Below are 23,446 nucleotides of genomic sequence, written 5' to 3' on the forward strand. Positions count from 1 at the left end.
GCCCTAGGACCATGCCCCAGGACTACCTGACATGATGACTCCTTGCTGTCCCCAGTCCACCTGGCCATGCTGCTGCTCCAGTTTCAACTGACCTGAGCCCTAGGACCATGCCCCAGGACTACCTGACATGATGACTCCTTGCTGTCCCAGTTCACCTGGCCATGCTGCTGCTCCACTTTCAACTGTTCTGCCTTACTATTATTTGACCATGCTGGTCATTTATGAACATTTGAACATCTTGGCCATGTTCTGTTATAATCTCCACCCGGCACAGCCAGAAGAGGACTGGCCACCCCACATAGCCTGGTTCCTCTCTAGGTTTCTTCCTAGGTTTTGGCCTTTCTAGGGAGTTTTTCCTAGCCACTGTGCTTCTACACCTGCATTGCTTGCTGTTTGGGGTTTTAGGCTGGGTTTCTGTACAGCACTTTGAGATATCAGCTGACGTACGAAGGGCTATATAAATAAAATGTGATTTTATTTTATTTGAAAAACATTACAATACATTCATAACATATTGTGTGGCCTCTACTCTACTACCACATATATATAACACAAAATCCAAGTGTATATGTGTGTATAGTGCGTATGTTATCGTGTTTGTATGCATGTGTCTATGTTTGTGTTGCTTCACAGTACCTGCTGTTCCATAAGGTGTATTTATCTGTTTTTTAAATAAAATTTTACTGCTGACCTGAGTTACTTGATGTGGAATAGAGTTCCATGTAGTCATGGCTCTATAGTACTGTGCGCCTCCCGTAGTCTGTTCTGGACTTGGCGACTGTGAAGAGACCTCTGGTTGCATGTCTTATGGGGTATGCATGGGTGTCCGAGCTGTGTGCCAGTAGTTCCCAGTTGTCTTGAACGCACTGATATCCGAAGTCGGGGATTTCCGAGATCCGAGTCCCCAGTTGTTTTGAACGCAGCATCAGCATACCTGGAAGGCTTGAGACTGATGACGTCACCCAAGAGGCGATGAGTAGGATCAATGGAGGCAAATCATGAATGACCACAAAATAGACCAATCACAGGAAAGCCAGTGACCGGTATCTGTCGTCGATTGGCCAGTCAAAACTGGGTAAAGGGCGGGGCTAGAAACTCGATGTTACGTCGCTCGGAAATGGCAAATTACAAGTGGTAGGGAAGAGGAGTCGAAAGTTTGGGAAAGGTAGTTTCTTGTCTTTTAAAATTTCACAGTCAAATATGAGACCTATAGTCGAATAATATATTCGAGACGTTGACATAGTGATCATTTACCTTTTTGACCCGGTTGTTCGTTCTACGGAAGCGGTCGGTTGCGATATAAATGGTCAAGAAGTTTTGTCGAATTGAACAGAGAAACCACCACGGGAGGGTTTGAACATTTCACATTCCATAGGTAGAAACGTTGAAGAAATGACGAATAGAGAAGACGAATATGACTATCTTTTCAAAGGTGAGTGTGTTTACAATACTTTACTAGGACATTGCCATGTCGTGAGTGTAGTCATTTCGACCTAGAGTCGGTTCAGCGCCACACCGATTTCAATATAATACATTTATTTTGTCGCCGCTTCCGCCCTGTCAAAAGTAATCGGACTGTGTTGCTGCAACTACGTAACGAGCGCTGCCAAAATCAATTCTCAATGACATACGGTAATGCGTAGCAGTTACAGTAACAACTTCACTCTGAATTTCTGTAACTATTGTTTCAATTCAGTAGAAATATGGATACAACTGTGTAGTAGGCTAGTTGATTGCAACAGCACTCACTGCACACAGACATTTAATAAGCACCATGTAGCTATCCAAAGTGACATCTGTTTAGTCATCTTGTGGTGGGCCTATGACGCAATCATCAGGAGAGGAAGTATTGGTCAACAGGAGTCATATTGCCCACTGATTATTGCAGGATGACACCTCAAAATATATTTACTCAAACCGATTGCCCTAAGGTGACCAGTGACCACATGGTTTAGCCTTTAAGCACTATTCTGTTTGTAGGGATTCCATTGACCTGGTGTTGTGGTGGGTCACTCTGGGTTTAGAGAAAGCGGTCATCTCCATGATCTGTTTACATCTGAATGAAGTAGAGTAAAGATGACCTTGGCCAAATGATGCCTAATTCATCTAACCGATAGCATAGAGTGAAAGCTTATTGGCCCCTTCTCAACATGACTTGTCTGGTCCTTGGGTTCTATGTTGTCCAGTCGTACCTTTCCCAGACATTTCTGTGCACATGCAATGTAGCCTATTGTTTGGAGAATTTGTAGGCCTACATTTGTAAGAATACATCAACAATTGGTGTTTTACAATGATAGTGGATACTTACTGCTCCCCTGTACTTACTTACACTAACTACTTTCATTGTGGGTTGTTTTGTCCTGGACAAGGGAAATAAAGTGCACAGTGTCCTTTTGTTTGTTTGGGGTTCTACATTTGAACATGCGTTGTCAAACTGGAAAGACCTGCATGATTCAAGTGAGTGTGTGTGTGTCCCTATACAGAAGGGCTCTGACAGTAGGGAAGATGAGCATAACTTCACTTTCAGATAAAATACCTTGGTGCTGGCCAAATAGCACAATTATCTGAATTCAGTGCTACACAGCTAGAATGCACTGCCCCATAGAGCCTAAAGTGAGGACTGTCAGTAGGCCACATAACCAGTAGGTTCCTCCCCCTCCAGTTTCCTGCGTTTAGTTTCTTTCTTTACTGCACCCTCACTGTTTAGGCATGAGTCAGTCAGGTGAGTGGTTGAATCACTGCTTCCGACAAGGAGCCTGTAAATGTTGCACAGCAAGTTGACCAGCTTTATTGTTTAAATGACTGAGTGCTTATTTAAACTGAGTGCTCTCTTTACAGATAATGACATGCTTTCTTGTTGATTCGACTTCTAGATCAGATAGACCTACTTAAAATAACTTCCTTATACTGTATTGGGAAATATAATTTAGATATATTTTTTTGTACCCTATTATCTCCCTCATTTTGTGGTATCCAATTGGTAGTTAGTATTGTCTCATCGCTGCAACTCCGGTTATGGACTCGGGAGAGGTGAAGGTTGAGAGCCGTATATCCTCCGAAACACAACCCAACCAAGCCGCACTGCTTCTTGACACAATACCCACTTAACCTGGAAGCCAGCCGCACCAATGTGTTGGAAGAAACACTGTGCACCTGGTGACCGTGTCAGCGTGCACGGCTCCCGGCCTGCCACAGGAGTTGCTAGTGCATGATGAAACAAGGACTTCACTGCCGGCCAAACTCTCCCCTAACCCGGACAACTCTGGGCCAATTGTGCGACGCCCCATGGGTCTCCCGGTCTTGGCTGGCTGCGATAGAGCCTGGACTCAAACCTAGAATCTATAGTGGCACAGCTAGCACTGCGATGCTGTGCCTTAGACCACTGTGCCACTCGGGAGGCCAGAATTGAGATTTTTAAGGAAGAGGGACTCGACTGTTTAGGCCTAAGCAATGTGATGATGGCGTCCAATAATTAAATAATGGTTGTAGCTTTAGAACTCTGAAATGCAGCCTACACAATACCGTAGCCTAAATTGGTGATCTTATGTTTCTGGTGACAAGTACACTAAAAGTTGCATAATGCTTTTGTTCGTTCCTCAGCCACCGTATTATCACGGTTACCAGATAGGCTAGTCTAATGGAATTGTAGTTCAGAGTCCTTCTTGCAGCTGACAAGGATATTCTTGGAACTACAAAGTCACAGTTCTCATGTTACTAACTTATATGGAGTGTTGCTGATGAATTGCCTGTGGAACAAGTTAACTTTTGTTAGGTTCACCTAGCTTGAGTCAGTCGGCGCAATTGTCAATTGGTAGGCAGGTTTCTACCTGTGTCTGCTGCACCACTAGTATTTTCATGTGATGAGCTTTGCCTAAATTCTGTGGGAGATGTGTCAATAAGGCCTCGTCAACACACAACCAGTTCCTATTTCCTAATAACAAGGTGGTGAGCTTATGAGTTTAGGATTTTCCTCCTGACTCACCTGGATTTCAGTCCTTGTAAAATCCTCTTTCCCAACACACCCCCGTTTATGTTTGGAAATGAATGGGTGTGAAAACGGGAACATGTGCCAAATGTTTCATTGCTCCATAAGGGCAGGGTTCAGAAGTGAATAGGCTGAACTTCACAAGGCATCATCTTCTTGGTCAATTAAATCAATCTTTGGTCATTCATGACAATACTTAGCCTAGGCGCTCCCTCACAAAGTTTGAAACTTCATGTCATGGGTCTTTTGTCTATAGCAAAAACAAGCCAGATGGCCTGTGTTTTGCACAAATATTGTTTATTGAATTACAGTCAAGTACAGTCATGCCCTCTCAGTAGAGCAGTAACAGAGCACTAACAGAGCAGCAGACACATGGCACAATGCTCTTAGACCCAATCAGGAGCTGTCGTCTCTTCTACCATGATTGTCTTTGTCAGACCTGTTTTACCCCCACTGAGTGTTCCTATTCCTACATCGTAGGAAACAAGTTGTCAACACCTGTACAGTGGGTAACATATTGTATCGTTATTCTGGTGGTGTCTGTCTGACTCATGCCCTCACTCCTCTCTCTGTGCTCCAGTGGTGCTGATTGGGGACTCTGGAGTGGGGAAGAGTAACCTGCTGTCCCGCTTCACCCGTAACGAGTTCAACCTGGAGAGCAAGAGCACCATTGGGGTGGAGTTTGCCACGCGCAGCATCCATGTGGAGGGCAAGACCGTCAAGGCCCAGATCTGGGACACGGCAGGACAGGAGCGCTACAGAGCCATCACCTCCGCGTGAGTATTAACACAGCTTGCACGCATAGAGATTTTTGTTTTGTGTCTGTCTGCCAGGCATCTTTTGACATATTTGCAACATTTAGACAAGTAGCCCAATTCTGATCTTTATTTAACTAATTAGTCATATGACCAATCCTGTAGATCTTTTCACAAATGAGCTCTGAAAGATCTGATGGGATTGGTCAAATGACTGACGAATAGAAAAAATATCAGACTTGGGTTTCCTGTGTAAACCCAGCCATTGGGGATGTTTGTGCGTACAGAACATTCCAGCCTACTTCTGATAATTTACTAATGTTCTCATCTTGTTGACAACTTTGAGTCCTTTGCTTATGATGTATGCAGTAGCATTTCATGTAGGGAATGACAAACTAAATCTACCACTCTATTGACTCAGCCAATGCTCAGCTGCTCCCAGTAACACTTAGTTTCCTTCTCCTGTCCCCTGTGTAGGTACTACCGTGGGGCAGTGGGGGCTCTGCTGGTGTACGACATCGCCAAGCACCTGACGTATGAAAACGCTGAACGCTGGCTGAAGGAGCTGCAGGACCACGCTGACAGCAACATCGTCATCATGCTGGTGGGCAACAAGAGTGACCTGCGCCACCTCAGGGCCGTGCCCACAGACGAGGCCAAGGCCTTGGCAGGTACCCTTACATCAACTAGTTTTATAGCTACTTGATCTGTTTGTGTTGATTCTACTACAGCGTAACAAGCAAAGGGGACAGTACAGGAAAGTTGTTTCTCCCTCAATAATTTTTACTTTTTTATTTGCGATAGCAGTGGATATAAAGCGATGCGGCAAGTTGAACAACACAATACCATTTTTAAAATAAGTATTACCATAATCCTGCTTTCCCTATTGGAACAAGGGCATTTCAAACACATTTCAAAAATAATCTGGGCCTGGGGAAAGTGATGCACCTGAGCCTCGCAGTGGACAAGGGAATGCCCTCCACTCTCTGTCACTGTCTACTTCCCCCTTGGGGCTGCTCTTTGATGTGGAGACAACAGAGCTCCTAACAGGCTGCTTTTCTGGTTCTGAATGCACATCCCCAGCAATTGAAAAAAAGCCAGTTGAGTTGGCTCCATTATGACTTGTGATTTTAGCTACTCTACACACCAATGTGACATTTCCAGCTTATCACACTTATCATTTGTAGCTCTGCATAATGGTTCAAGTGTTTACTTATGACCTTGAGTCTTATTTCATGCATGGAATACACTTTGACTTGTAAATTGCTCTTGATAGGAGTGGCTATATATGAATGAATGTAATTGTTCTTGAATGGAATTGTTCTAGAAGACATCATTGTGTAGAGTAAACAAGCATACCATGTGATACCATAGGCTCTCGTTCAATTTCTGTTATTGATTTGTCACCAGGGTTGGCTCATGCAGCACGACTACGAAGGGTCATCGACATCATATCATTTTTATCAGTTAGCCTATTCTGTGGTGGCTGTTGAAAATAGCCTCATTGGTGACGTATAATGACTGGATGGCTGTTTTATGAAGTGCCTACTAGTACAGACAATGAATAATGCCTTTAACATTTTATTAAAAACAAAATTCTCCACTTTCCACAGAGAAGCATGGACTGTCTTTCCTGGAGACCTCGGCGTTAGACTCCTCTAATGTGGAGCTGGCTTTCCAGACAATTCTCACAGGTTAGTGTACACTGCACTGCCTATCATATACACTAGAACTGCTTGTGAATTTAACAAGGGGCGGTTCCATCGTTACGGAATTACACTGCTACTCCGATTTTATTTTTTCACTTTAAAATGGTTGCCAAACAAAAACCATTGATTACTTTTTTTTTACAGTAAATTATTGGAACAACTGCAGAATTATGGTAGAATCTCCCTCCGTTTTATTCTGTTACCAAACATTGTATCTGCAGAGTTCTTCCTGTAAATGTGTTTTTGTAACATTTTTGAAGGAAATTGTTACATTTAATTTTTATGTATAGGGTTCTATGGTTTGTTCAACTTTGAAATCAATGGTTTTTGTTTGGTATACATTTTAAAGTGAAATTGCCCCAAAGCAGCTTGTATTCACCCTGTAGTGCACACAGAATCATGCCATCTTGTGAAAGAGCTGGCCTACTCTAACACTTAAAAGGCTTAAAGAGTCACTTGTCCATGTAAAGGCCCCCCCTTCACACATCATTTTATATTAACGGCCATACCAAACGTTCCTTTAGTGTATATATATTTATTTATACTCTGAGAGCTTTGTAATCCATTTGTTCAGCGGTGATTCATCTTCCACCAATAGATGGCAGCAAAATCTAGGTTATTACGAGGCCTCTACTGTAAGATTACTCTGCAGTAAATTGAACAGTACCTGACATTTTTATTAAGGTCAAAAGCATCTGTAATTGGCATGCTCAAAGGACACTCTGAGGATCACACAAAGTGTGATTGTCTATCAGATCTGATGTTTGTCAGGAAACCACTAAAGCATTTATTTTGGGTCTGGTTGCAATATGTACATTGGAATGCAAATATGAGCTTTCCAGATGTCTCATCGTTTTAGGAAGACACAATTTAGTCCCTCATACCCAGAACAACTCACATGCAGTACTTCTACAAGAGCAACTTACTGACGTATTAGCCACACCTTAGAAAGGCCCTTGTTAATGTGTGGCCACTATAAAATAGAAAATGAGCAACGGCCAACTCAGAAACCCAAGAGTGTCTGAGGAACAAGCCTCTCACTGAGGCCTTCAAATCAGTTGATAAATGGCTGTCAGCATGCTCCCTGCTATTTGAGTTCTGCTTTCTCCCTCCACATACAATTCCCACTGCCTGCATTTGTACAATTAGTCATTCTACTCTTCAACAAATTCTTCATTCATAGAAACTTGCGCTAATGATAGTTCTAATTAGCTAATTTAAGAGAGGAGAACAGTGCATAGCCGTGCTCAAACACAGCCATGTAGGAATTGAACTAGAGACTCCCTGACCCGGGAAGCATGCTGACGAGCTAGTCGTTGAAATACCAGATCAAGGGTTAGCTTAGGTCATCTTGTGTGCTTGTTTTCAAGCTCTTGCTAATTTAGAGGCGGGAAGTGACTTGGGGATTCACCATCAGTCAGTGGCATGTATGAGTCGGTCTGAAGTTAGTTTTGCGTGCCAGACTCGAGTAATCCTACGGAAGGTGCAAGAGTTCAGTCCCTAGGAGCCACAGGGTGCTGCTGGTTTCTATGACAACTTTTCTCCATTTTATGTTTGTTTTGGTATTTATTTACACAACCCTGGAAATTGAAATGCTGTTAGGTCCCCATTGCATTACCATCTTGTTGTGAGTTTTGTATCCACTGTGGTGTTTGACGAAACACGCTCCCTTTCTCATCACCTAACAACCCAACAGCGGCTGTTGTGTTCTCACTTGTCTCTGTCTGTCTCCTGCAGCCATCTACAACATCGTGTCCCAGAGGCAAATGACGGGCCGCAGCGACACAGACTTCTCGCCCAACTCCAATGTGGTGCCGATCACGGTGCAGCCCACGCAGAACGCTGCCAAGTCGAGTGCCTGCTGCCAGAACAACTGAGGCCTCACCACCGCCAGGAAGAGTCAGGGACAGACAGGTAGACGGGGAGGGAGATGAATAGAAACCTAGAGACAAGGATACAGGCAGACAGAAACAAGGGGAGAGATACACAGGGAGACAAAGGGGGGGGCAACCAAGTGTTTCTGTAGCCTCTTTGCATTGTTTCTTCTGTGAAGTCTGTCCCCATCTAATTCAATAAGCTTTATGGTTATGCCTTGACTTGATCGGTTTTAAATATGAAAGAGGACATGATTTGAATTAATTTACATGAATTGAGAAATTGAGCATGTTAGGGCATGGTCCGCCATATCTTTACAGTTTTTGTCTCACTCATTGTGAACTGACCCCCCCCCCATTGTCAGCTCAATTTAATAAGCCTGTGAACACACCCAATTCCATAGCAAAAGGGCAATAAGATTCGGCAGCGAAGACCCGACTTCACTGAAGTGTAACCCCCCCTCTCCATTGTCAGTCAGCTCCTCCCAAACTTATTTGAGTTTGTCCCAATGATATTTATTTAACACTATATTGAGGTCTTCTTTGACCAAAGGGTATGTGCTAACATGCAACACTGGGTGGGTTTGATCTGAAGCTGCTTACTATATATGAAGGGTGTCCTCTATCTTTTTGTTCTTGATTTCACTGGTAATCAAATCCTTTTATGATGGAGTTATTAAATGTAACTACCCTTGGCTAATGGGGAAACGAGGAGTTATGCCATCTCATCCCAAATATACCTGGTCGAATGTCAGGCCAATCTAAACTGCACAAAATGGGGGTCCGTGGAGAACTTTTCATGTCCATTTTATCAGTGCACTTCGACTTCCCTTTGTCTTTACACAGAATAAAGTTTGCTCTTCTGATGAAACCCATTACAAAGTACTTTGTGCGCAGCAATTTTTCTCACATAAGCCTATATCTTCTTTGCTAACAAACCAGTCTTGCTCCTTTACCACTGTGAACCATCCTTTTTTTCTGGTTTAACTGAATTGCTGTCGTTTTCCCTGTGGCTGTGGAGATATGGGAGGGTGATGAGGGGATATTGGTTGTAGTGGTGCTGGTCATATACCATGGTCTCAGTGGAGCCCTCCCTGCTGTCCTGGATGGATGGACAGCTCATGTTGCAAGAGATGGGTAGTAAGGGCACTCAGCCTTGCCCGCTGCTGGGTCTCTGATGTACCCAAGATGGCTTGTTTTACTGTAAATTAACTCCATTGTAACTGGAACAGTATCATGCCTTCTGGGATATCCCATAAGAGTGTCCCAGGTCTCTTTGTATGGTTTTATTTTCTCTTTTTTTCTGGGTGTGTGTAGTTCTGTCATGTTAGTAAGAGTAAGCACTACGGAGGATGCTAGCCCTTATAGATCTGATAGATTAGCAAAAGAGGGGAGGTGTGGGGAAAGTTTCAGGGTGCCATTACCACAGCCAAAAGGTCAAGTGTAAACAGTCATTATCCTGCTGAGTTTTCACCCTTGTGGCATTCCCAATAGTAAATTGGGTAGTAAAGGTTAGGTTTTTAAAAATGTTAATTCTCATGTGTATATTTAGATTGCATATGTATAAATAAATGTCATTTCTTAAGTCTTGCTCCTTATTTTATGCCTTATGTGCCTACTTTTCATTGAAAAATGGCATACTGCGGAGTTACTGTATGGTAATTGGTGGCCATTTCACAACTGCAACTTTTTAAAATACTCATGTGACAAAGCAGAGCATCCATCGGAAGTGATTTCATTTTTGTTTTATTAGAAACATTTACAATACATCTTGAATCTTTGAAAAAAAACAGAAACCAAAACTAATATGGCGCAGATACAATAATAAAATATCAAATTATTCACAAAAACATGTGCTAAGAAATAAACCTGCAATATCACATGCCTCTTGCGGGCATGACACACTGTAACAGTTCAAAGAAGACTTTTTATTTTATCAAAGTGACGGCCAGCCACATGGCAAACCCTCTCTCACTGATCACAGAGAAACCAGAAACTAAAGCCAGGAGATGCTGACCCAAAACTAATGCACTAAGACCACTATAGACCGGTATGAAACACTTCTACGGTGCCGGGAGAATCTGAAGAAACACTACCAAAGACTGTCAGACTGTGGTGGCCCCTTCAGAAGAGGACGACGTGAAGGTCATTTCAGTCCCCCTGCTTCAGTCAGTTGTGGCGCAAAATACCGTCCTGACATGTTGAATTGTACAACAAATATTCACTTTTAACTACCTAGTTTTGAGATTAAATAAATACATTTTTATGTTCATCCATATGTGAAGGAATGACAATCAAGCTTTCCTTCCCTTTTTATAGAACTGGGATGAGATAATGAAAAGGGTCAAATACTGACCGTGTCACATGGGGACAGAAACGGCCTCTCTTTGCTTCACCTGAAACACTTGTCCTTTTCTGTTTTCTGAAGGGGCGCCAACTATGAAACTCTACAAGGAACAACCAGCCCCAGACCCCTTGTGTTAAAACCAAACACAAAGGATCTGTGGTGTTTATCCAGTCTAGGTGACCATACAAGATACATGCAAACTAGTACGGATATGAATGTGTTGGTGTGCGTGTGTGGCTGGTTACCATAGATCTACTACACAGTGTGCCTATGTGCTAAACTATTGATCACTCAGCTCAGTTCTCAGCCTGTCATGTTTTCACGAAGAAACTTGAGCCCAATTTTCAGGTAATCATTCATTAAGGCTTTGATGATGTCCTCTCTTGCCTTACCAATCACAAAGGGTCCCAAGTAGTAGACATATGAATGTGTTTATCTGAATGTGTTTAACATGTGCCCCTGTGGGACACCTGAATCACTCGTTCTCAGCATTGCAATCACAACTGAAGCTGTGTTAGCATAAAAAGTTAGAGATTAATAAAAGCAAGTTAAGACTCCAGAGGAAATGTGTAATGGGGCCAGTCAGTATGGGGTTAGTCAAAGGGGAAAAGGTAAGCAAGCAGCATAGTGAGAGTGCTGATGCAAGAAATACATGTGTAATTGAGGCACAATATTGATGCTCAGTGACTAAAACACCTCCAAATCCTAAAAATATTATATTATTTTCTGTCATAATTCCACTGTGAATGCACTGGTGTTCTTTTAAATAGTGCATATCGGAAGTTAAAATATAAGTTATGGGGAACCCATATCAGCTTATATTTCATTTACAATGAAATACAGTGTGGAGGTGAGTCCATAACTTTCATAAATAAAACGTATTTTATTTTTTTAACCGTTAGTAGAAACCAACTTTCCTGTGTTTAGAAATATATTAACTTCTTGTATTTTTAATTAAAAAACAAATTTCTTGAGTTTACTCATAAATATGTTTTCTTCATTTTAAGATTTTCATAAATAACATCCTGAAACTGACTTAATCCTCGTCTTTCTATGAAATAATAACCCATGTTAGCAAAATAGATTTAAGAAACTGTAATAATATTCATTTTTAAAGTTGCTTTCTATAAATGTATGTGGAAGAACTATATAGACTGCGGTGAAACCTTCTCACAAATTCTTTCCAGCTCACTTTAAAATGTATAAACCAAAAGGTAAAAAGAGTGCAATGGTAATTTATTTTACATTCAAATGCATTACTTGCTCATCTTGTGATTATGATAGGTCAGAATAATTGCTTAAGTGCGTCAATTTAAAGGATTTCCTATCACTCCTTGAAAGGGGTGCTATTATTGTTATACATAATGCATAAAGAGTTGTACATTTGTTAAAGAGAAGAAAACTGTTCATAGTTTCTACGGTTACTTTAATATATTATAAAGAACACTAACAATTGAACAAAAAAGTGAATGAAATAGACATCCCCCTAAGAGTTCTCACCGCCATCTTTATTTCTCCACTAAAGGAAGTGGAGTACTTCATATACTGGGTGACTGGGTGCATATATCAAGCTATACCTCATCTTATAAGACAGTCATTATTTGAATTTCTATATCAATTACACCTCAAGGTAAATATATGGAATTAAATACATGTCCATCTTAATTTCTTTAAAGCTTTTTATACACCTTGTGGTTATGTTGATGAAATATGTTAATGCCATGGGATCTTAATTTTACTCTTATGTACTGGACTAAACTTCAGCTATCATACTTCGACATGGAGAATAAAGTTAACTAGAAACAATATTAAATTAAAACCGCAGTATTATTTTTGAACTCTAACAAAGGTACTGCAGGGTATTTGTGTAATCTTAACAACTTTCTTATGCATTATTCAACTATTGTTCAGTCTGGGGTCTTTGAGACAAATCTAGCCCTTCAGCTGAAATTCAACATGAATTTGAACAGAATTGTAAACAAAGACAAATCTCTAACCCTTATTTTTCTCATTTATTATGTGTCCCTGCCCCATTCTGAAGAAACATAAACTTCCTAAGACAAGTCTAGCGTTTTCATATTAAGAGCTGTGATGAAACAAAACTTATTGACATCATTATTCATAAATCTAAGTTGGCAATAATACCAATATAAATACAACTTAAGAGGGTGATGCATTAGGACTGGTGTCTTTGGGCAGTGATTGGATAGTTGATCACTGAAGCTACTGTAGCATAAAAAAAGACCAAACTGAAACAGGATGTCTTTATTGAGACAAGCTCCATTTCACAGATATTGACTGAAGCTTGTATGCTGTATGACTTTTGACAAAACTATCACTAGTGGGTTATTAAAAACAAAAGCTGATTAATATTGTATTGACCTCAGCCACCTTCATCAATAAATCCAAACTATGATAAGGTCGAAATGTGTTAACATTCGTAGAATTGTAAGCTTACGATTAGCAATATAATTTCTATAGATGTCCTCGAACCTCTTCCAAGGTTTTGTTCTTTGGCTACCTTTTGACCTTTTATTTTAAATCAGCTAACTGCTGGATAATGACTACTTATAACAGACAGCATAAAGAAATAATTAAATTGTGCCATCAAATCAGCTACATATGTTTTGGAACCAATCTAAAAACTAAAATATATCTTCATGATATGCTTATGGTAACTATAAACGTTTCTCCCTAAACATGAATAAATACAGAGTAATACATGTTAAATAAATGCTACTTTCCCAAGTGATGAAAATGTTTGGCTCAATGCATTGGGCATCAGTATACGTTCATATGGAAGAGGTCTTAGATCCTATGGAAATAATCCAACCTTCTGTCTTGCCATTGTGTCTACTTTAGTGTGTGATTTAAGTTGTTATGACTTCCTGCTTTCGACAGACAGGAAATGCCTCAATTGTTCATGTTATGTTCCTGAAAAGCATTGTATGTTTACACTGAAAAGCTTACTTGTACAATGCAATTGGTTTCTTTCAAATAATAGGTATTGTGATCTCAAAATTCCACATATACTAAGAGGAGGAACTCTTGAGGTTGCACTGGTGTTGGCACACCCTGTATTTGAGGTATACTTGCAGTCTTATTAATATTCAATGTTAAAAAGACGGGATTAAGCAGTCAAAAATGTCTAAAAGCAAGACGTAGGAAAGCAACAAAAACATGCTATTGTGCCTGAAACTGTTACTAATTAATTACATTACTCATCCTACATTGGCATAAATCCATATGCATTTTTAGAAGATATTAACCAAAAATGGAATAATATTCAAATGAATCAAGGTTGCGTTATGGATGGTGCTGAATTCTATGAATTTACTACACTGGCTCTTTTGTTTACTGTTGCAGTATTGACATTATTGCTTTTCATCCTAATGTACATAAAACCTGATTCATCCAAAAGGATCTAGGAATATTTTAGAACACATTTCTTCACATATTTGAGAGAATATATTGGTATATGTCAGTGGAAACATCAATACAGCCCTGTATTCTTCATTACAGTATGTGGTATTGTGGTATTCTTATCTATATATTTGACTTGATGAAATGCTTAAGTTTATTAGATCCATACATATAAGTAGCCTATCAATATACGTCTTTATGTTTAAGGATGAGGGGACATTATATATATATATATATATATAAATCAAAGTGATCTTAAAAGTCCATAAACAAACAAATTCAAAATTATATTTTCACCTTGTAAAAATAATCAAAATCCCACTTATATAGCAGGCATTTGACTGGATGTAAGTTACTGATATATATATATATATATATATATATATATATATATATACACAGATGCGCAGAATCCTTTCTCATAAAGCACAATGCAAATTTCTCCCACAGCCTCTAAAACAGTGAGACTCTCTAAAAAGCCCTCTACATTAAACCAGTGCAAACTCAACCAAGTCATCAGTACTGACTGAATGGATGAGAGGTCTCCCATAATACCACTACTACAAGGAATAACAATAATTATATTATAAAAACATGATAGGGAAACCTTATGTGCATGTCATTCAAAATCTATGAAGAAATATTCACCATCAGTGGTCGGTTTGGTATTAATTATATGTGTTTTCTTATAATAAGGTGCTTTACTCTATATTTTAATGTAAAGGGTTTAAGAGTCTAATTTCCCAATTCCATTTAATCCCACCCAACTCGGTTGATTCACATTTTTTTCTGACAAATAGTTACGTGAAAGTTTTTTTAAGGGGCAATACTATTGAAGGCCTACTGTATGTCACTAAACTTTCATGCCAAAGTGAAAGCAATATTTATCTTTTAATACAAAATATTCAGGCTTAAAACAAAATAAAAAAAGAATAGAAAATACTATATTCAGTTAACAGCGTTATACTGCCTTGAAATTGTCATTGACAGTTCAGACCAAACCACTGTGCAGTTCTCCCCATTAATAAATGGTCAATTAATTTCTAAATATGTAATAGAATTTAGATACTCTGAAAGTACAGTTCTATTTCTTCACAGTCCATGGACAACAGGAGTGGTCTGCTGACAATACAATGGGGAAAAGGGGGGCTCTGTTGCTGCCTAGACTAGGGACAACAGTCTATTGTAACTATTCATTCTATTTTGATGGACAAAAGTTGAGCAAAAGAGTTCTCCAGAAAAAAACAACTTAATAGAGCGAGCTGATGCAGTGTTAGTGGGACACCAGCTGAATCACCAGCATGTCCTTGTTCACCTGCCACCACCAGCAAACATGAGGCAGCAGCCTTCTAACTACCCCTCTCACAAAGACGAGATCTGCAGGTTCTCTTTTCTTTGAGAGCAGCCTTCTCTCTCTCTCCACCCCAAAAAAAAAAACCCTCTTATCCACCAACGGCTCTAATCCCCCCTCCCTCCCTCTGAAATCCCCAGGCTGGGGCTAAGGCAGAGGCAAAGGGTGTGTAATTTGATTCAGCATGAGTGGTGGCTAAATGGGGCGTTTCCTCCGCTTTCCTGTCAATTACAATCGTCTGATTTCATTCTGAAAGCCCAGTGCTAGCCTGCCATTGGCTAAGCCTGTGTGTCTGTGGTGAGTGGGCAGCTGCAGGATGTCCCATACAGACAGGGGATAAAGGGGGGCTCTCTATGGAAACTTCGATCTGCACTCGCTCTCTGTCACAAAGGCCTCCATCCAAATTGGGGGGGCGATGAACTCCAAGTGATCAGACTCCTCGTACTCTTAAATGATATATGTCTGCATGTGTTCATACCCTTATGTTATTGAGAACACATGGAGACATCTAGTTCAGTGGGGCATTTCAAAGAATTGGATCTCTGTGTCAGAATTGTACACTAGGTAATTACTGAATCTACTGACACTGTAGATATCCTTTCTTTCTCCAAAGTCCCCTCACTCTCATTTCAGAGCTGGCAGCCTGTTCAGTTGGTCTCTTTCTTTCATATGCTGCTTTTTTCCTGAGTGTTGGGACAAAGGAGGCCCCTCTCCCCAGTAGGGATATCTCAGAGCAGCAGAGAAGGAAAGAGGGAGGGGGATATGGAAGGAGGGGTCCCATTTGCCCAGCTGCACCCAGACTGGACCTTCTGTGCCTGTGACAGAGGGGTGGGGTGGTCAGCAGCCCACGCCGGGACTCTGTCTCACCCCCCCATTCAGCACCAGGGTCGCCACACGGTCCGCACCTGGACCGGCCAATTTGCCTAATTATCAATGAGTCTCTCCGGGCCGTGTCCGAGCACTCCGGGCCCAACGATCGAACAGTAAGCGGGGGGGTAAGCCACTCCCAAAAAAGATAGAAAAACACCTGCTTCTGCACAGCTCTGATAATTAGAGGCCTCTGAGCTAAAATACAAAGCTGCTGGACGGGGGTGGCGAGGGAGCTCTGTGGATGGTGGTACTGTATTCTAGGAGCTTTTTGCCCATTTAGGCACACTCTATTACCAATTCAGAGAACAGCTCAGTGTTTTCCTCAGCTTCTGTCCACTCTAATGGCTGACGCTCTAACTGCGCAAACCTCAGAGAGATGCCTGTCAAAAGTGGCTCTCGTTTTTGTCCTACATCGTTCAGATAACAGCTAAATTACCACATAAGACAATAAAGTGGGTATAAGTTGGCTTTGAAACTAGTCCGTCGGGGAGACGGATCTCCCAAATTAGCCAACTGGACGAATTCCAAGGCTTTTGACCTCACAAATGAAATCAGTGCTTAACACCGGCGAAAGAAACATGCTTTTCAAGTGCCACGAGGAACAGGCATCGCTGAAACTTTTCACCAAACTGTAGTGATATTTCAGCAATACAATGTGTAGCATTCATTCATTCACCTCTTTGTGAAAAAGGAAATCTGTAAGACATATCTGCATAAAGAAAGGCGTTTGTCTGCTATTCGGTCCCATATTGTTACCATTCTAACAGGTGTTTAGGGAGGACTACCAGGTATAACAACAAGCTTGGGACACAAATGTCAGAAAGATGACAATGATGGAATAGTCTGTCCTTCGATTGGAACAAATGTAGACTTTCAATGACAATATCAAAGCTTGTTCCATTTTTTTGAGCCACATTGAGGGATTTGCCTTTTCATCAGCTACGTCATTTTTCTGGATGATTGACAATCATTACTCTGACTATCCGAAACTAAGACGATTATAAGGTGCAATGAAAGATTCAATCTTTTTCCTTCTGTTTGATTTTGACTTCCCATATCATTCAGGTACAGATAAGATACCAGGGAGTTAAACTGAACCTCAATTATCACCTCTTTCCTTTTCTCCATATAAAACCACTTCATGGTAAAATAAATCTGAATCGTAAAATGTTCACGTTCCTACTACTCCGCCCATACTGTGATTCGTGAATGAAAAACAGCAGCAGTAAAAAAACTGAAAAAATGCTAGGTACTATACTTTTCTTATAAACAAAACTTTTATAAAATATATATGTATATATATAAAAGAAAAAATTCAAAATATTTCTTATACTTTTTAGTAAAGCAAGCAGTGCCTTCTAAAATATCTGCTTGTTTTTTTAAAAAACATTTTCTGAGAAAAGAAAAGTATAATAATAATAATGATAATAATAATAATAATAATAGTAAATAATTGTAGAACAAACACTGTGATAAAACGAATGTTAAAAACTGACGTGGTGTTTTTTAGGAGAATATTCGGATAGCCTGAGAGACCAGGGTGTGGCACACCGGGCACTCTGGATGGTTGAGCTCACAGATGCGGATGGCACACTCCATGCAGAAGAGGTTGTGGCCGCAGGGCACCAGGGCGGCCGTCACTTTGCTCTCGAAGCAGGTCATGCAGTCCCGGAGGATGGCTGGTGGCGAGTCCGGTACAGGGAGGCGTCCAGGGAACCCCGCGCCCGAGGTTGGCTCGCTATGGGCACGGCGGGCCTGGGCATGAGGAGAGCCAGACAGAATAGTGATGCTAGTGCCCGAGGAGTTGCCGTTGTTCCCTCCACAGGGGTCAGGAAGGCCTGGAGAGAGTCTGGTCAGGGGCAGGGGCAGGCCTCCAAAGCTCTTGGAGCGCTGCTGGGCATAGAAGGCCACCTGTTTTGGGTAGTCTGGGTCTCCCCAACTCTGGGTGCCCTCTGAGCCAAAGTAGGAACAGGGCTTCTCTCCAGGGCTGTTGAAGTTGCCCTTGCTGTAGATTATGCCACCTCCTTCTCCTCCAACCATGGCATCAGAGAAGTTCTGGCGGAAGCTGCTGGTCAACGGCTTGCGCTGGCCCCCCTGCAGACCCCACACCTGCTGCAGGCGGCTCTCCAGACCCCCGGAGCCTACTGGGCTGCCGCCATCCGGCCCCAAGCAGTCATTCTCGTTGTTGTGGTCATGCAGACCTCCCGTTCGGAATGCGATGTGCGCCTCGATCTCCTCACGGGCCCTCTCGGCGTTGCTAGGTGATCCCGTGATCTCGAAGACGGGGTCACGGTCTCGGCTAGGGGTGACGATGTAGGTGCAGGTTTGCTGTTGGATACGTTTGATGGTGGAACCCTTGGGCCCCACCACCAGCCCCACCACACGGTAGGGCACCCTCACCTGGATGGTGGTCTGGCCCGGTAGGGGCGCAGGCGGGGAACCGCTGAAGGACACACCCAGCTTGTTGCGGGAAGCTCGGAGCATGGAGAAGTGCTCGGCGGCAGAGATGATCTCGCGCCGGGCCAGGGCCACATCCTCCTTTCGGCCCGTGATGAGAAACACAGGCTCCTCGCCCCTCACGGGAGTCTTGATGTAGGTGTTGGTCTTGGCCCGCAAGGCTTTGATCTTGCAACCTGCAGAAACAAAAGACAAAGTTTTTAAAAAGCCACGAACACAATTTTTATTCAATTTTCTGAAACACTCATCGAAGATGAGGAATTTCGAATAGCTAAGATTGTTACTACTACATGGTAATACAAAGCATTTTTTAATGTTTTTTCTTCTTCTATGGAAACAAAGACAGAATTTATAGTTGACCTTTGACATACCTTTTTAAAAGATGGCAAATTTTGGTCTAAAATGCTCACAACTTCAGAGTTTTTAGACAGTCCAGCAATGTTCACTAGTCATTCTCCCCTTTACAACATTTTACAGTATTACACTTTTTCCCCCCAGTTCTGCCAAGATTATCATTACTAAGTCACATGTTTTCACATGGCATCAAGTCTCAATCTGCTGTACAATCTGAAATAATTGAAGAGACTGTAGACCTCAAAGTAGAACACCCCATTATTTCATTTCCTATATCTAACATTGCTAAACAGATTAGTTATTGTACCCATTTCCAAAGGACATCAGAACTATTCTGTGCTATGGCTACAGTTATGGAGGCATTCAACAGTGTTGCCACGAACAACCTGCCCCTCTCCTTGAACTGACAAGTCTGGTACCTCCGGTCCACACATACATCATTTTTGGGTCATCTATTGCAGTGCATATGTTCTGATTTTGATCAGTGTGTAAAAGCTGACAATATTAAGTGCTTTTAGCGAGAGTCTAGATTTGAGAGAGTACAGGCTAATGCTATATCATGTCAAATTACCTTCGGCTCTAATACTGAGATGAGGTAATAATACAAGAGGGGAATAAAAAATGAGTAATTGTAGAGTAGGGTGGTTAAGAGCTCTTGAGGTCAAGAGGGATATGGTAAACACAGCCGTACACTGTATATTACACCCAACAGGAAACGGCATGCAACGCCCCACTACGGCAGCCTGTGGTGACATATACGCAGGTGTGCAGCTACCGTTCTCATTCTGAAATGCAAGTTTATGTTCCACCCCTAAGAATCCCTGAGTGTTTCCCCTTAGCAGTGACTTTAAGAGACTTGTATGTATGTCTGTGGTCTGGTAACAATAACTAGCAATTTATTCAATGGTCAGGTCTCAGCTCGTCTTTCTGAGTAGCACTACAAATCACAGCACACCATTACATCAGTAGCCTAAACACGCTTTACTTTACTTTCTTTATTAAAATGTTGTTTTACCAGGGACAGTGCACATTAATCAACATTACTATAAAAGTGCCCGTTTTAGACAGCCTGCTTATTTTCAACTGCAGTCCCTGGGCAGGGACTTTAGCAGTGTGGATCAAATGTCTGAACACCTCTAACCGAGGGAGATGTGCTTCCCTAATGCTACCAAATAGCCCCACTTACTAGTGCACTAACTTCAGAAGCCTGGATGGCACTGACTGAGTGACTCAGTGAGACTCTGAGGGCTGAAGAGTTCAAACTACATTTATTATTTATTTGGCGGTGGTGATATTAGTTGGGGTTCAAGCATGATGGTGTTAGATGGAACACTCAGGCTTTATAATATGTATGATAGTTATTTAACATATATGTATGACAGTTATAACTCATGCAATAACCACAATGTTATTATGTTAAACCATGTGTTAACTTAGGATAGATGTAAGGTTTTGTGATCCTTTGTAGCAGGAAGGTGAATATTTAAGTTGAGACCAATAAGCGAGGTAAAACTTAAAACTATGAACAGAGGAGACAAAGAAAGGGACTCCACTGAAACCTTTACAATTTCCTTCAGGCAAATGACAAAGATCATTCTAGATCATTCCACAACTGTATGCCATGTCTTTCATTTGGAGAGTATGCTTTCCAGAACTGTGTGCATTGTTAGTGGCGCATGCACAGCAAACCCACCCTTGACCTAAAGTCGTAATAATTACAAACCTAGACGACACAAAAAGCATCCCCCGGAATCAGTTCAAATGACTTTGACAAAGGAGAAAATTATAACATTTGCCTCTCCAGGACTGGACATTGACTTGCCAGATTCACCAGGCAGTAGTCGACCCTGGGAAGGAGGGCATTGAATGTGAACTAACTAACGAGGCCCTGAATCAAAAGAGCTCATCCCCAATCCCCCAAATCAGTACTTCTCAGTCAACACAAAGCCCTCTGCTGCACTTGTGCTCACTGGATCCACCCTCCGGCTGTCTTCAGTTACCCTATTAAAACACTTCAGAGTAACGAACAGGAGACGCACAGGAAGATGAGGGAACTTAACGGCACAACAAAAACCAGATCCCCACATCTGTGGGAAAATAGAGTTGAAGCAAATGGTCTTTGCTGCCTTGGACCCACTTGACATTGTGGGGACCTGTGGATTTGTGTAATCCCAAAAACATGAATTAGGATTCACTGGCTGAATTGGTTTCCCTTAACCCCCCCCCCCATTAGGTAAGGGAGTCCTTGGTTTGGGTGTGACTCCCTTTTAATGCCCAGTGCCTCTGACCCACCAACAATTGACCCATCCATTTATCCCTGCTTGTCTAACCAACCCCTCTGTATCGTTTGGACTCATCACAACAGAGCCAGTCAACAATAGGTGCAGTCAAACAAAAACAACCATGTAGCACAAAGCAATAAGTTGGTGGTTCTGAGAGTTGTACAGGTTACAAGCAATCTGGAGAATCAATATATTACAGTCTGATAAATAGCCAATTTGAGTTGATCACAATAACAATATGGGCAATAGGTTTTAAAAAGGCAACATATTTTGTTATTATTTGTTCTTATTTTATATCAGAAAATATAGGAACCGCACAACATTCAACTCGACACGTTGGTCCAACTTCTGGCTGAGTCACGCTTCGATTCCTATGATCATCCCAAGTGTCTACTGGTAACACTGCCTAATAAGGTACCCCTCCCCTCACTTTCACACCTTTGTTTGACAGCTGCTGTCATTCAAGTTCATGTCGAGGTCTTCGACAATTACTCAATACACAGATATATCCATCTTAAATCTGGGAATTCACTTTTAAACTGCTCAAGAAAAGAGAATATAGAGAAACACACTTGCCATTGTCTAATTGTGTCACTGGGCAGTCAGCAACAAAAACAATTAACATAATTTGAATTTACGAAACCGAAAACAACAGCTTGAAAACATCAATCGTCACTCAAATACAAGCTCCATTCACAATAAAGAGAGTAAAATAATTTGTAAACATTTCAGGGCGAACGAGATTCCTCCGTTACCAGCAGCACGTTGCGTTTTTTTTAACAGTCTCGCGCGTTCAGACGACAAAGGAAGCAAGTGCTATCCCTGCCTGAAGTGTGCGTCTGTGAGCTGACATTGATGGCTGGATGTAGAATAATGCGCCCATGAGGTAACGGTTACAGTCCTGCTTTGTGTCTCCCCACGTTTGAAATTCACTAGACAGACAATAGAACTGAGCCTAGTTGCAACAATGTTGCAGTTTCTGCCACTGTATGTTAACCTGAAACATATTTGTTACCATGGCCAAAGAGTGGTAAGGAAGCCTGTGTAGAAGAATACAACAAAAAATAACACCACTCCCTTTTCTATATCAATAACACCAGCTAACGTAACAGTTATAGAGCGTTATCAAAACACCCTACAAACTACTGTGAGACACATTAAGCTCAGAACTGCAACATAACTTTCAATAGGAACATTTGGTTGGAATCTTTACCTTGTCGCCCCACTATTTCGGCCACATGTTCTGAGCTGGGCACGGGGACGCATTCTGTTATGTTGCAGCCTCGTCCTTTCGTCTCACTTGAAGAACCCTCGTACAGGACACATAACTTGTTCTTCCCTTGCAAAAGCCCTGTGTCACCAATACCTCCGCCAATATTATTGGTATGGTTGTGATGGTTATTGTTATTGTTACTCCGATCCTGTACTCCCGTTCCAGGAGCCCCACCACCGTCCTCGCCTTCACCAAGCCCCAGTAGAGACAGCTGGCCCAGCGCGACCCTCAGGGCACGGGAGTCGTCTTCTTCCTCGTCCGGTGGCACTAGGAGACCTTCGCTTCCGTACCCGGAGCCGGCGAGATCCCCGCCGTAGCCCCCATTTTTCTCCATGATCCCTGCTAGAACCAGCAGGCTAGGCATGGCTAACAAAAGAGTGTGAGACAAAGACAGGGGAAAGAGACTGGAGAAACAGCACCCGTGCCGCCTCCCCGCCCCCTCCTCCTTCCAATTCTGCCTCTGCGCTAGTCCCTCCCATAGACCTGCCCCTCTCTCTGTCTGCTATAGGCCTACTTGCAATACAGTATTCTCTCAGCTCTAGGCAAACGGGACACAAGGCCGTCTGAACGGAGAGGGGCTAGGCGATGCATCACTCCACCCCGTCTGGTACACAGTCCCCTCCTTGCTGAGACAAAACGCACCGCCCTCCCGTTATACCATTCCGTCTCAGGTTCCCAAGCCTGTGGCATCTCAGAAACCAACCCCCGCGTTTTTCCTCACGTATGGAGAAAAAAATAAAAAATATTCCCTCCACCTTTCCTTTGT

General features: G+C 42.0%; 2 protein-coding genes across 2 annotated transcripts; one reads left to right on the top strand and one right to left on the bottom strand.

The window, feature by feature from the left end:
• Window positions 1-1,098: 1,098 nt before the first annotated feature.
• Window positions 1,099-9,908, top strand: LOC118364428 (ras-related protein Rab-11A-like). The gene is made up of 5 exons (XM_035745957.2): window positions 1,099-1,432; window positions 4,566-4,761; window positions 5,218-5,411; window positions 6,354-6,434; window positions 8,187-9,908. Exons 1-5 carry the CDS (start codon window positions 1,393-1,395, stop codon window positions 8,324-8,326), a joined length of 651 nt encoding a protein of 216 aa, XP_035601850.1. The 5' UTR covers window positions 1,099-1,392; the 3' UTR covers window positions 8,327-9,908.
• A 5,883-nt stretch (window positions 9,909-15,791) lies between these two features.
• Window positions 15,792-23,113, bottom strand: LOC118364429 (RNA-binding protein MEX3A). Its single transcript, XM_035745958.2, has 2 exons — window positions 22,621-23,113; window positions 15,792-18,947 (listed from the first exon to the last, which is right to left on the bottom strand). Exons 1-2 carry the CDS (start codon window positions 23,042-23,044, stop codon window positions 17,821-17,823), a joined length of 1,551 nt encoding a protein of 516 aa, XP_035601851.2. The 5' UTR covers window positions 23,045-23,113; the 3' UTR covers window positions 15,792-17,820.
• Window positions 23,114-23,446: the final 333 nt, after the last annotated feature.

This window comes from Oncorhynchus keta, chromosome 31, assembly GCF_023373465.1.
Source record: "Oncorhynchus keta strain PuntledgeMale-10-30-2019 chromosome 31, Oket_V2, whole genome shotgun sequence".
Classification (NCBI taxonomy): Eukaryota; Metazoa; Chordata; class Actinopteri; order Salmoniformes; family Salmonidae; genus Oncorhynchus; species Oncorhynchus keta.